At 45.7% G+C, this 13,034-nt stretch overlaps 1 protein-coding gene across 31 annotated transcripts in view; it reads right to left on the bottom strand.

Moving 5' to 3' along the window:
* LOC119579530 (microtubule-actin cross-linking factor 1-like) overlaps positions 1–13,034 on the bottom strand; it is a 208,320-nt gene that overhangs the window by 94,220 nt on the left and 101,066 nt on the right. The window contains exon 1 of one of the 31 annotated variants that reach the window (XM_037927431.1): positions 9,239–9,791. The exons of the other annotated variants lie outside the window; for them this stretch is intronic. Coding sequence (XP_037783359.1) covers positions 9,239–9,637 — 399 coding nt within the window. The 5' untranslated portion in view covers positions 9,638–9,791. Of the gene's footprint in view, positions 1–9,238; positions 9,792–13,034 lie in introns of those variants that run through there. 31 annotated transcript variants of the gene reach the window in all.

Below are 13,034 nucleotides of genomic sequence, written 5' to 3'. Positions count from 1 at the left end.
AGGAGGAGGAGGAGGAGGAGGAGGAGGAGGAGGAGGAGGAGGAGGAGGAGGAGGAGAGGGAGAGAAAGAGGTGGAAGAGGCCAAGAAAGAGGAGACGCACCACAAACATCTTTTCCCCCGAAGTGACCGCCTTCCTTGGAATACATCGGCTTCCCAATCGCGTTCATGTCACCGTGACGTCACAACGCGCAAATTCGACACGATAAATCCAAACCAGCAACCGAAACATTTTTAAAAAGCAGCACGCAAGTTTCGTCCTCCTAAAAAAAAAAGAAAAAAAAGAAAACGCACGGCAACCCGATTCAGTCTCTCCGCCCAGCGCACGAAACAAGCAACAATGCAATTGCAGAAAACGGACAATTAGCGTCGTGCAATCAGTGCAGCTTAACGAGCCACTTTCCAAGGGAAGCTTCACGCCGGTGGACACAGAACCTGAAAGTAAGCTTTGACACTAGGCAAGTTTTCCTACTGCCTTCCGTTTTTTTGTCAAACTCTATTCTAATATGCATCTTTTTTAACTGTAAAAATAAAGAATGATACGAGAGACCCTGAAATAATGAAAACCAAGACGAAAAGTCCGGGTAGCAGTTTCCGCGATGCGACATCGACACGCGAAATCAAATAGCGTCAGAGATTCCACACCGAGCCGAGTCTTATTGTGTGTTTGTTTGTTTTTCTTAACATCTTCGTGTTGTTTATTTTCTTTTGCGTACCTATTCCGATAAAGCTTTCGCGAAGAGAGTGCATTATCCAGCCAATAATTTCGGATAATGCGGTTCATGTGATTGTCACTGAATTCTCGTGAAGAGAAATGGAGAAGCAGAAGCAATTACGTACAAAGTGAGAGGCAAAGAGAAAAGAGAGGCTGTTCTTGAAGAGAAAACTTGCGACAGGAGCGCACCCACAAAACTCTACCATCAAATCTTCTCACCGCGAGAGAGAGAGAGAGAGAGAGAGAGAGAGAGAGAGAGAGAGAGAGAGAGAGAGAGAGAGAGAGAGAGAGAGAGAGAGAGAGAGAGAGAGAGAGAGAGAAAGAGAGAGAGAGAGAGAGAAAGAGTGAGAAAGAGAAAGAGAGAAACTCAGAAACAAAAAAAAAGTAGTCAAATGAATCACGTTCGACTGGAAACGAAAGTGTTGCTCGAGTGCATGAGCCGATTCCGCTACCGCCATCGCCGCTACAGCCGCCGCTACAGCCGCCGCTACCGCTACCGCCCGCCCGCCCTTTTCTCTCCCCGGAAATCGGAACTCTTTTTATCATTGTTTTCCTCGTTCTCTTTACATACTCTTCTGATTCTTCAAAATCATCCGACAAAAGGCTGTTCGAATCTCTGCGAATTTGCGAAAATTTATTTCCGGATTCCGTGAACACTTCGTACCAGGAAGTTTTGAAGAGAAGAGAAAGGAGGAAGGAGGAAGGAGGAAGGAGGAGGAAGGAGGAAGGGAGGAGGTGGGAGGAGGAGGGAAGGAGGAAGGAGGAGGAAGGAAGGAGGAGGGAGGAGGGAGGAAGGAGGAGGGAGGAGGTGGGAGGAGGGAGGAAGGAGGAGGGAGGAGGGAGGAGGGAAGAGGAGGAAGGAGGGAAAAAAGAGGAGAGAAGCAGCATGCATGATGACTAGACGTGAGGAGGAAAATAGATCTGTTTCCGTTCCTTTCAGTAAGTTGACTGAGGCTCTGAAGGGAGGTGTGGCTTATGGATGAGTGGAAGGATGAGTGGAAGGATGGATGGATGGATGGATGAGTGGATGGATGGATGGATTGATAGATGAGTGGATAGATGGATGGATGGATGGATGGATGGATGGATGGATGGATGGATAAATAGATGGATGGATGGATAGACAGATAGATGAGTGGATAGATAGATGGATGGATGGATTGATAGATGAGTGGGGATGGGATGGGATGAATAGATGAAAGAATGAATGAATGAACGAATGGATGAACGGATGAGCGGAATGAACAGACAGCTGAAACAACAGAAGTGGATGAAGAGGAAGCGAAGCCCAAAATTCGCTCCTTGCCCCGGCTCACCCTTTCGTCCCGGGTGGAAGCAGCCAATTTCCTCCCAACCGGATGTTTACCGAAACCAGTACGAACGGCGAACCGGGTCAGCGGGGGGACAACCACCGACTTAGAGCACACGAAGAAAAGAAACAAAAAACACTGGTTACGAAGTCCCGACGGCCGTGAAATTCGCACGATTACGGCGCCAGAGTTGAACAATCCCCCCCTTAAACCCTCCCCTTGGACGAATATCATGAAACGCAGCAAAAGAATCCTAAAATAAGCCGGATAAGCCATTAAACAAACAACGACTCCAATGGCCGAAATAAACACACCAATACGCGGGCGAGTCTAAGCCCCGTAAAATATCCGCACCACAAGTGAACTAGATATGGCTTGCAGGCGTCATGCAGCCTGGAGTTCTAAGTGCTGGGGGGGGGGGGGGGTAAGAGGGAGGAAGAGGGGGGGTAAGAGGGAGGAAGAGGGAGGGGAGGAGAGGTAAGAGGGGGGGAGGAGAGGTAAGAGGGATGAAGAGAGAGGGGAAGGAGGAGGAGGAGGTGGATGAGGAGGGATGGGGAGGGAGGAGCCGGGGGAGGGTGAGGGGGAAAACCTGGAGCAAAGCGGGGAGGCGGTTCGCTGACCCCACCACCGTTATTTCCGCCGTGACCACCTTCACGCTGCGCTCTCCCCAGCGCCCATCGCAGCCCATCCGCCCACCGCCGCCTTGACGATGATCGGTAGGCCTCCTGGGCGTGATCTATTACTCGCAAATGCATCCACAGACAGCCAACCACCTCGACAAAATTACATCTCGACTAAAATCTTTAAAGGAATTACATACTCGCGCCACCCACGTGACCGGAAATAAGGAACAATGTCAAAAAAAAAATACAATAACACTTTCCATAGATCCCCACGCACATACGTACACACAGACATAAAAAAACGTACATGCAACTGCACCAAGTCTCTGACTCAGCCAAATCATCGCACACAAAAAGATAAACAGGTGGTACAGAGAGCTTAATGGCTGCGTCTTACGAAAATGACGGAACGAACGGTTTTGACGTCACGCGCCGGCCACGTCGACGAAAAAACAATCTTACGTCATTAGGGCCGCGTGCATGCAAATCCCCTCTCAGGCCCGCGGGGAACAAATCTCAGCTATAAATACGAAGTGTGTGTTTATAAATGACACGCAAGCCAAAAACAAGAGGTAATGACAAAGCTCAATTGCAATTACTATCAACATTATTATTTTTTACAATTATTGTCATCATTATCATAATTATTATTATCGCTACCTTTATTATAATTGTAATAATAATAATAATAATAATAATAATAATAATAATAATAATAATATAATTATAACAACAACAACAACAACAACAACAACAATAATAACAATAACAATCATCATCATCATCATCATCATTACTGTTATTACTGTCATCATCGTCATCATCATCATCATCATATAACTATTACCATTGTCATTCACATCATTATCATAAAACTATTATCTTTATCATCATAAAATTATCTTCCTTATCATCATCATAAAATTATCATCATCCTCATCATCATCCTCCTCCTCCTCATCATCATCATCATCATCATCATCATTATTATTATTATTATAATTATAATTACAACAACAACAACAACAACAATAATAATTCTAAACAAGTGTCAAAATCGATGACGTCATCCGAATTGACGACGGCCTTCAAGGTCAAGCGCGCATGAATTCGGTCACGACCGCGGATGCCCCGCTCATATGCGAGCCAAATAACCGCAGGGGCGCCTACAAAAACGACACCGCGCCATCGGGTGCACTCAGACGCTAACCTTGCTTCACCTGTGGTTCATCTGGTCTGTGATCTCTCTCAACCTCTCTTTCCTTCCGTTCGAACCTTCGCCTCTTTTCTCCATTTCTCCCCTTTCCATTTTTCATCGTCTTCACGCTTGCCCTTTTGACACTGATCTAATTAAGTTAATTGTATTAGCCGATGCTAAATTGCACCGTTATCACCATCACTCTTGAGGAAACAGGTGAACGTAAAGGAATTTCTAGATTCAAATTCTACTTAATACGTTAAATCGAATATTTCATAATTTTAGATGGCTTGTTTAAAATTCGGTTGTATAGTAAAAAAAAAAAAAAAATCCCACTAACGAGACCTTAGCGCAAGAAATTAAAACGAACTAGTGACTCGAAAAAAGACTACCTATACTCCTAACCTCTTGAGCGAGTCTAATGCCAGAACCACAAACATCCTCATTAGCGAGGTAATCCTTATCATCAAGTGCTTTCGAGGAGGAGAAAGTGATATGAAAAGAGACCGAGAAAAAGAAAAAAATGGAAGAGAGAGAGGGAGAGGGAGAGGAAGAGGGGGGGAGAGAGAGAGAGAGAGAGAGAGAGAGAGAGAGAGAGAGAGAGAGAGAGAGAGAGAGAGAGAGAGAGAGAGAGAGAGAAGAGAGAGAAGAGAGAGAAGAGAGAGAAGAGAAAGAGGCAAGAGAAGAGAGGGAGGGAAGAGAAGAGAGAGAGAGAGGAGAGAGAGAGAGAGAGTAGAGAAGAGAAGAGAAAGAGAAAGAGAGAAAAAGAGAAAGAGAAGAGGAAGAGAAGAGAGAAGAGAAAGAGAAAAGAGAGAGAGAGAGAGAGAGAGAGAGGGATATTCGCCGGCAGAAGTAACCAAATAAAGCATGATATTTACGTATGCCATTTCAGCAGGCCTGTCATCGCCGCACATGCCAATACCATAATTCCCATTCCCCTCCCTCCTCTCCCGTGCCATCTCCGCCCCGCAAGCCTCGTAACAGCCTCACACCCTCACCCCGCCCACCCTACCTCCGCACCAGCCCGGAGGCGACCGCGGAGAAGGCGCCGGGGATGAGTCGGATTACCATCAATTTGCATCTTAAGGATAGTGACGGAAAGGTTTACCCGGCGTCCTCTCGGGTGAAGGATGTATTCTACACATCCTTCTTGCTGTACATCCTTCCATCGTGTCGGTCTTACCAGTCCATCCCCTTCCCCCCCCGCCCCCCCCCCCCCCTCCTGGCCTGGCCGCTCATTCACTGGTCAATTGACTTTCACTTATTCACCTGCTGCCGCTCATTCAGTAGCTCGTCGCCAAAAAAGAGGAGAAACAAGTTCTCTTTTGCTTTTCAGATTACTGAGCCCTAAACAAGCAAAGCGTGTCAAAGCTATGATGCAAGCGATTGCCAATGGGAAATTAATTGTCTCGAAGGGACAATGTACAAAACCAAGGTTTATAGATTTAGTAAATTATTTCTTTAAAATGCGTACCTTCCTACAGTACTCTTCCCCATAGTGCTTTAACATTCAAGAAAGGTAGCGAGCCAAAGACGCACGTCAATTCTCCAAACAGCGAGATATAGGTGAGCGAGAAAGGCGGTCCTTGGGCATCGGGGGAACCTTACCCAGACGACCCAGCGCCCCAGGCAGTCAGCTGATGAAAGTAAACACAACCGGCGGTGGCGGAATGGGAGATGACCACGCCATATGAGAGATCAACCCTCAATTTCATTCGTACGTTGGGCTGGAAAGTAGATTATTCTGATACGTCATTCTGCTGCAAGGCGTGAATAATCGAGAGAGCCAAGTGATTGCAGCAAGAAGAGTTTATCGAAGGCGCAATTGATCGCCACGCCCCTTCCTTTATTCTACGGGACACCTGCCTGCCTCGACCACCTCACGCGGGTCCTACATGACTGAGCACTGAATCACTTCTACGCACCACACAATGCCCATATTCAGATCACGTTCCCATCACGATGCCGTAGGCTAGAATGAATTTGTAAATATTGGATTCCCCTGCCATAAAACAACAATGGAACAACACTCCCGAACACTAAAACATTTGTTAGTACCATCCGACGCTTCACCATCACTTAAAGGCAAAGTGAAACTCCCTCCTGAGAGTACAGTAATAAAAATAATTACTTCATACGGCAAGGTACGTGTATCTACTGCGAAATGCTTAGTAAATATATCTCCACGATAGTTAAGAAACCATTTACGGTAGGTTGGCTTCGCTAACACCTTTAACGAAGCCGAAGTGGCTGCAAAAGGTTAAGTTGAGATGTTCACACCCAACAGTTTCATCATCTCTATATATAAAATCCCCAACACTACGCATAAACAAAATGCCTTTGCTAAACGGCTTCCTTTCTCTTTTTTTCCCCAAACGTTTTGCTAAGCTATTCCTAGCTGTCGTTTCTGCCTTTCCTTTTCCTGAAGAACACAAAACAGCAACAAGCAATCATCACCTTGACCTGATTCACCCATTTTCGAGGAACTAATCAAATATACAGCTTAGAACCTAAGGACTATGTCACAACCCCAATCTCCGTGGGCGACGATTATCGCTCGTGTCGTAACTGATTCCCGAGGCTCCGATATACATGGACAGAGGTGCAGTATAATGTATGGCATGGTGAACAGAATGCTGGTGCTTAGTATATGCGGTATGGTGAATAGCCTAGCACTGTATAATGTAAAGAATGAGGAATCAAATGGAGAGTATGACAAAATTAACGAAAATAACAGCTGAGATTTGGGCAGAATCCGTTGAATGTTTAAGGGTGGCGTACAATAGGCCTACTTTCCCTCGGCCTCGTGATTATGCCCATTCCCCATGCCCCCCCTGCCCCCCCCCAACCCTACCCAATCCGCATCTGCATAAGAAGAATAGTTATGAAGGCTGTCTGAATTATGAATGCGTCTCCACCTTGACAGTTTCTGACATTCTTGAGTTTAGCACTGTATTTTCGCTATTCTTAGTTACACTGTGCCTTTTTGCATAGATATACGTGTTACCTAGGCTTACGTGTATGATTGTATATAGTAACACAAATAATATGATTATACATCTACCTGTGTACGGGTATTTAACTCTATATAGATATATACTTAATGTGTGTGTGTGTGTGTGTGTGTGTGTGTGTGTGTGTGTGTGTGTGTGTGAGTGTGTGTGTGTGTGTGTGTGTGTGTGTGTGTGTGTGTGTGTGTGTGTGTGTGTGTGTGTGTGTGTGTGTGTGTGTGTGTGTGTGTGTGTATATACATGTGTATATTAACATATATACATATACATACACACACATATAATGAAAAAAAGTTTTTGCATTGTGGGTTTTTCTACCACACACACGCACACACACATACACACACACACACACACACACACACACACACACACACACACACACACACACACACACACACACACACACACACACACACACACACACACACACACACACACATATATATATTAATATAATATTATATATATATATATATATATAATATATATATATATATATATATATATATATATATATAATATATATTATATATATTGTATATATATATATATATATGTATATAATATTATATATATATATATATATATATATATATATAATATATATATATATAATATATATTAATATATATATTATTTATATACATACATATAATATATTATATTATATAATACATACATAATATTATTTATTTATATACATACATATATATTTATATAATATATATATATAATATATATATATATATATATATTATATATATATCATATATATATATATATATATATATATATATATATATATATATATATATATATATATATATATATATATATATATATATATATATATATATATATATATATATATATTTAAGTATCTATGTATATATATATATATATATATATATATATATATATATATATATATATATATACACACATATGTATGTATGTATGCATATATGTATATCAAACGCTCTCTCTCTCTCTCTCTCTCTCTCTCTCTCTCTCACACACACACACACACACACACACACACACACACACACACACACACACACACACACACACACACACACACACACACACACACACACACACACAACAAAAACACGCCCGGCGCACGCACACGTGAACAGCCGCCTTCCGACCTTGCATCATGACGCCCATCTCGCAACGGTCAAGTTCAACAGCTACGCTATAACGGCCTTTGATCCCTACCTTCCACTTGCTTTCGCGAAAACCCCTTTTCGTCTTTCTCTGAAGGCCTTACGTGTTACCTAGGCTTTGTGATAACTGCCGTCCCTATCTGAAAAATCTTCCGAGTGAACGCCCACGACGGAAATAACAAATCAAGACGAGAAGAAAAAAAAAAGCAAACGCAACGTCTACTACCACGGAGGTGTAAGGATGACGTCACAGCGCACCAAATATGGGGGAGATGCTGCCCGAGGGATCGCCTCCTTATTTGGATAATCCGACCTGCTGCACGCCCGTTCCTGAGTCACGCCGCCCACATTGCTCCTACGCTCACGCCCACGTATGTTAGGAGTCACGCAAAGACAAACGTTTCGAAATACTACGTCTTTTTTGGCTGGAAGTATCGAGGAGATTCTAATGCGCTCATGTAGTTATCCTGGACGGCAAAAACGTGTTTTTTCTTGTCGCTAACGAAAGTAAAACTAGCGATTTAATGGCTACATCAAGGTCTATCTAGCAATTATCAAAATTCATGTTCGTGAATGTTCCCACGTGGCATAAAACCCTCAATTTCGCACGCTCAAACCCTTTTTAAAGGGAAGCAGCGGTAAAAATCTGACATGATATCCTGACACGTTCCTTGAACTTCTAGTGGCATGTATGCTCGGTAAAGTACTGAATGGTGTGTGCTAGAATCCGCACGCTAGACTCTAGTGCTGGAACGTTAGAAACGGAGCGACCAGGTGGTTTTATGACGCAGAGGATGAATGAGGCAGGGAACAGTAAAACATCGGAAGCAATACAAGTAGGCTTAATGATGGGCAGTCAGAGCAGAGTGCGGCAGCAGGTGTAGGGTGATGAAGGTTCCCAGGAGACATGACCCACCCACTCGGCCACACTTCCGCCAACACGCAAACTTCCCTTCCCGACAAACACGCCTCGCTGCCTCCCCGCCGACACGATCATGGCGCGCCGAGTGTTGACATTGAAATAAAGCGATTGCTCATGTGAACTTCGAAGCTAACAGGTTTTGCATGTCTCGCTCGGAGGGGAGCGAGTGTGCTGACAATCGTGAAATGCGGCAGAACACGTCGGCGTCGGGTGTCGGGTGTCAGGCGGCCCCGATCGGGCCTGGGCGCACCCGCCTGCCCCTCCCGCAAGCCCTCAATGAAACGTACCGCTTGCATCTTGGGCCTTTTGATGTTGCTTCGCGAGTGCCATCCCGACTGCGGCGTGACGTTGTTGATGTCCTCCTCGTGAGCGTCGGAGGTCTTGAGGATGGCCTCGGCCACCATGCGCTGGTCGCCACGGGTCACCGTGGTCGTCTTCTTCACCACTCTGGTCGTCACACTCTTGATCTTGCCACGACGCTCCACACGGGTGCTGTCTTGCCCACTTGCTGTTGTCTCCGTCGTGAGGCGTCTGTGGGTCAGCACCTGATGCAAGTCTGCATCGTCGTGGTCGTTGGCAGCCAGAGAGCCTGATCGCACTGACATTCGGTCGTTGTCTTCTCCCTGTCGTGTCCCCGACAGGAAGAGACGGCCACCGGGGCCACTACTACGCTGAAATCTATACATTGCAGGCACTCGTCACACTATCACTGATGGTCCTCACTAACACAGCATCACAGCACAAGTGGCAGTGTACAGGGAGAGGGACGAAAGGGGTTTGGCACAGAGGGGAGCGCGGCGAGCTGTGGTGGTGGTGTTGAGGCCGCGGCAGCCACACTGAGCCCCCGCCCGACACCACCTCCACCCCAAGCCCACCTCCACTCTCACTCATACATGGCTATTTTTGTTTCTCTCCTCTATTTACGCGTCATCGCGACGTTATGACTATTGCGTTAGCTACTGATTAATGCAGAACATCTTAATGCAAGCTGTTTCAAAAGAAATTAGCTCAGTAAAGTAAAATAAAAATAGCGAAAAACCGGCCATGTGTCCTCTAGTTCACCTGCACCCCCCCTCCCGAGCCTCCCCCGCACCTCACCTCCCTCTTACCTGACAGGTGACTCGGTAACCAACCAGTCTTTTTCTGTTCAATTTAAATGTCGCTCCGGCAAGAGGAATTTAAAGCTAGCCTTCAGTACCTCAACGCTATCTCCAAGCGCCATCCATTCCCGCATGACGACAATAAAACGGATACTTCTAGGCATACTTTTTTATAATTAAAATTTTAAAGGAGGAGGAATGGCACATAATAACCACTTGGCAACTGCGCCCTCCCACGTAAGCCCTGGTCCTGCAGGAGCACATACACCACTGCATGGCTCGCTCCCCGCCGGTGGGTACAAGCATTCCGCTACACATTGTCCGTGTACATCTCGAACTCAAGCCAAGTCCCTGGAAAACAGCGGTAATTGCAACCCATGCCCGCAGGTGCGTGCAGCCTTCCCCCAGCGGAATAGGCGGAGGCGGAGGAGGAGGGAGAGGAGGAGGAGGAGGAGGAGGAGGAGCACCTACACCCCGGAGGAACCTCGACGTCGCGCGGGGGCAGCACTCCAACCCCCACGCGCCCTCCTCCCACGGCCAGAAAGCTAAGACAACCTCCGCAAAAATACTTCTCAATCCTCTGCCGGGATTGTAACCTCGGACGATTTCCTAATCACAGCCTGCGACAGCGGAATATGCACACGCCCAGCGACGACATGGGTATGCATGCAGGGTATACATTATGATGCTTCCCTCAAGGACAAGTTATTAGAGGCAGGAAAAAAAATCCCACCCGCAAAAATGACCCGCATTTGACACGGTATTGCCAGAAGAGTATTTTACACGACAGGGCAACTCCCCTGAAGAGTGGCATAACGCTGTACTGTAATAATCCCCGCCTCGTGCCTCCTAAACCGTCTTGAATTACCACAAACATTAATCTCCAGCAGGGACAAGTTCGCCGCAAACCTTGACATTCTTGCTCATCATAAGAACACGGGCGTTTCTTTCTACTCGGGGAGGATGGCATGACATTAAGAGCAGCCGTGGAAACGGGATGACGGCACAGATAAAATAAGGGAGACATCCCTATGACCTTATAGAACCACCATACCACACAGCCACCCACAAAGACGCCTACAAAAGCCACTCAAGAGGTACGTGTCACTTGTCGCCACGCCACGCCATACCACGCAAACGCACACGCACACGCCTCGTCCCACCATAGCCTACATTAACCTTTTCATTGTAATGAAGAGTTACGACACTCGGATTTGGTGGCTGACGCACCTCCCAAGAGAGAATCTGTGTCCTTAAAAGTCAAAACTCTACTACGTATCTAAAGCCTACATACTTGACTTGTAAATAAAATCATATGTACACGAAGCACAACTCTACCGCTACGTTTTTGACTTTGAGAATGTCAGATTGGTACTCGATCTAAAAAAGGAATCACAATAAAAAGAAAACTGGTTTAGATGCAAATAGGAAAGAGATGCGAGAAGGAGATCGAGAAAGTACCCCGAATCGACATTAACATATCCGAGATTCTTATCTTCTGGTGTATACCTACAAACCAACCAAAGCGACACAGATTTGTATGCACCCTGATTGCGAACAAGGTCGCAGCTACGTTCTCCCTTTTTTATTAGCTCCTTTCTCCATTCTTTATCGTCACCCTTGTCTCGTTTCCTTCAGCCAGAGACGGATATTTATCCTTAACCGTCTTTGACGCCCATAGCTGACCAGTTACATTCTAACGTAATGCGGTGTATTCGAGCAAGTGGACAAATGAGAACCAGAAGCGCTACGATGCGAACACGTGCGGATAATCACCTATAATTACCTCGAAAATATCGAACAGGTGTATCGCTTCCTCCTCGCTGCGGACTGAATATAACTACCCTTCGCTTTAAACCTGCTCTCCACCCTTCCGCTTATGATGATGCAAACAGGTTATCAAACATAACGTTTACCTGGTTATCTGGGTTCCTCTTAGAAAACCTGAGGTCACGGGGTCCAATGATCTCGCCCACCTTCATACCCTCTCATTCGTCGTCTCAAGTTGCACATTTATAAAACACTCGAGCAAAAAGTCGTCCTAAGAATTGTTGCGAGCCTAGGACGACAATTCTTCGAAGACACAACGGAGGTGTCTTCTAGTAAGCATATCAGCTGCAGACGAAGTCATTACAGCGCCCCATGCCGAGCTGGAGCTCTCAGATGCATCTTTCCAACACGAAGCCCTTGCCTTATAAAGGACGCGAGGACTACACTGGGAGGTTATCTGGGATGACTTTGTAAGGGATCTGTAAGTCTCCAGAAAGTCAGTTCCCGATAAGCCTCCAACAAAAGAGAAGCCAGCCACTCGTTACTCCCTCCCTCCCTTCCTCCGAACAGTGGGTGGCCCTGGGGCATCTTGGGGCGGCAACGACCCGGCTCTCCTGGGGTCAACGTTACCCCCGGGGGTGAAATGCAGACCACTCGGGGTACGCAGCTTCTCACAGGGCATTAACATCGCCTGCTGGGCCCTCCTTCGCCTCGGGGGGGAAGGCGGATGACAAGCATTGACAACGCTTCAGAGGAAATGGTGCGAGTGCGAAAAACACCAATGAATGCCTCGGGTTATAATCACGCGGTGTAAAGAATTGACTGCATATCTGACGAGTCATTCTTGGCTGGAGTTATGCAAGAAGAATAATTGTCTGTAAGTCTGCAGATATTATAATGAGTAAGCCATTAACTAGGAAAAAGTTTAAAACGACTTTCTTAATGTGGTTTATTATTATAACCTACAATATGCTCTCTTCCAAGAAAATCAAGCAGATGTGATACAATCGGAGACGCCATTAATCTCACTCCCTTTTCCACTTCCCGAAGACATGGCAACCATACATAACACTTGCATAATATTCCATAATAATAAATATATCCGGAAGATAAACCCTTCCTTCAGATGCATCTCTCTCGAAAATGTCTCCCTTTTGGAAATCTGTCTCTCTCTCTCCTGAAAATGCGCTCCTCCCTCGGACGTATCTCTCTC

Source organism: Penaeus monodon, chromosome 12 (genome assembly GCF_015228065.2).
Source record: "Penaeus monodon isolate SGIC_2016 chromosome 12, NSTDA_Pmon_1, whole genome shotgun sequence".
Lineage (NCBI taxonomy): Eukaryota > Metazoa > Arthropoda > Malacostraca > Decapoda > Penaeidae > Penaeus > Penaeus monodon.
Note: the sequence above shows the minus strand (reverse complement) of the source record. Positions and strands in the feature narration are given on the sequence as shown.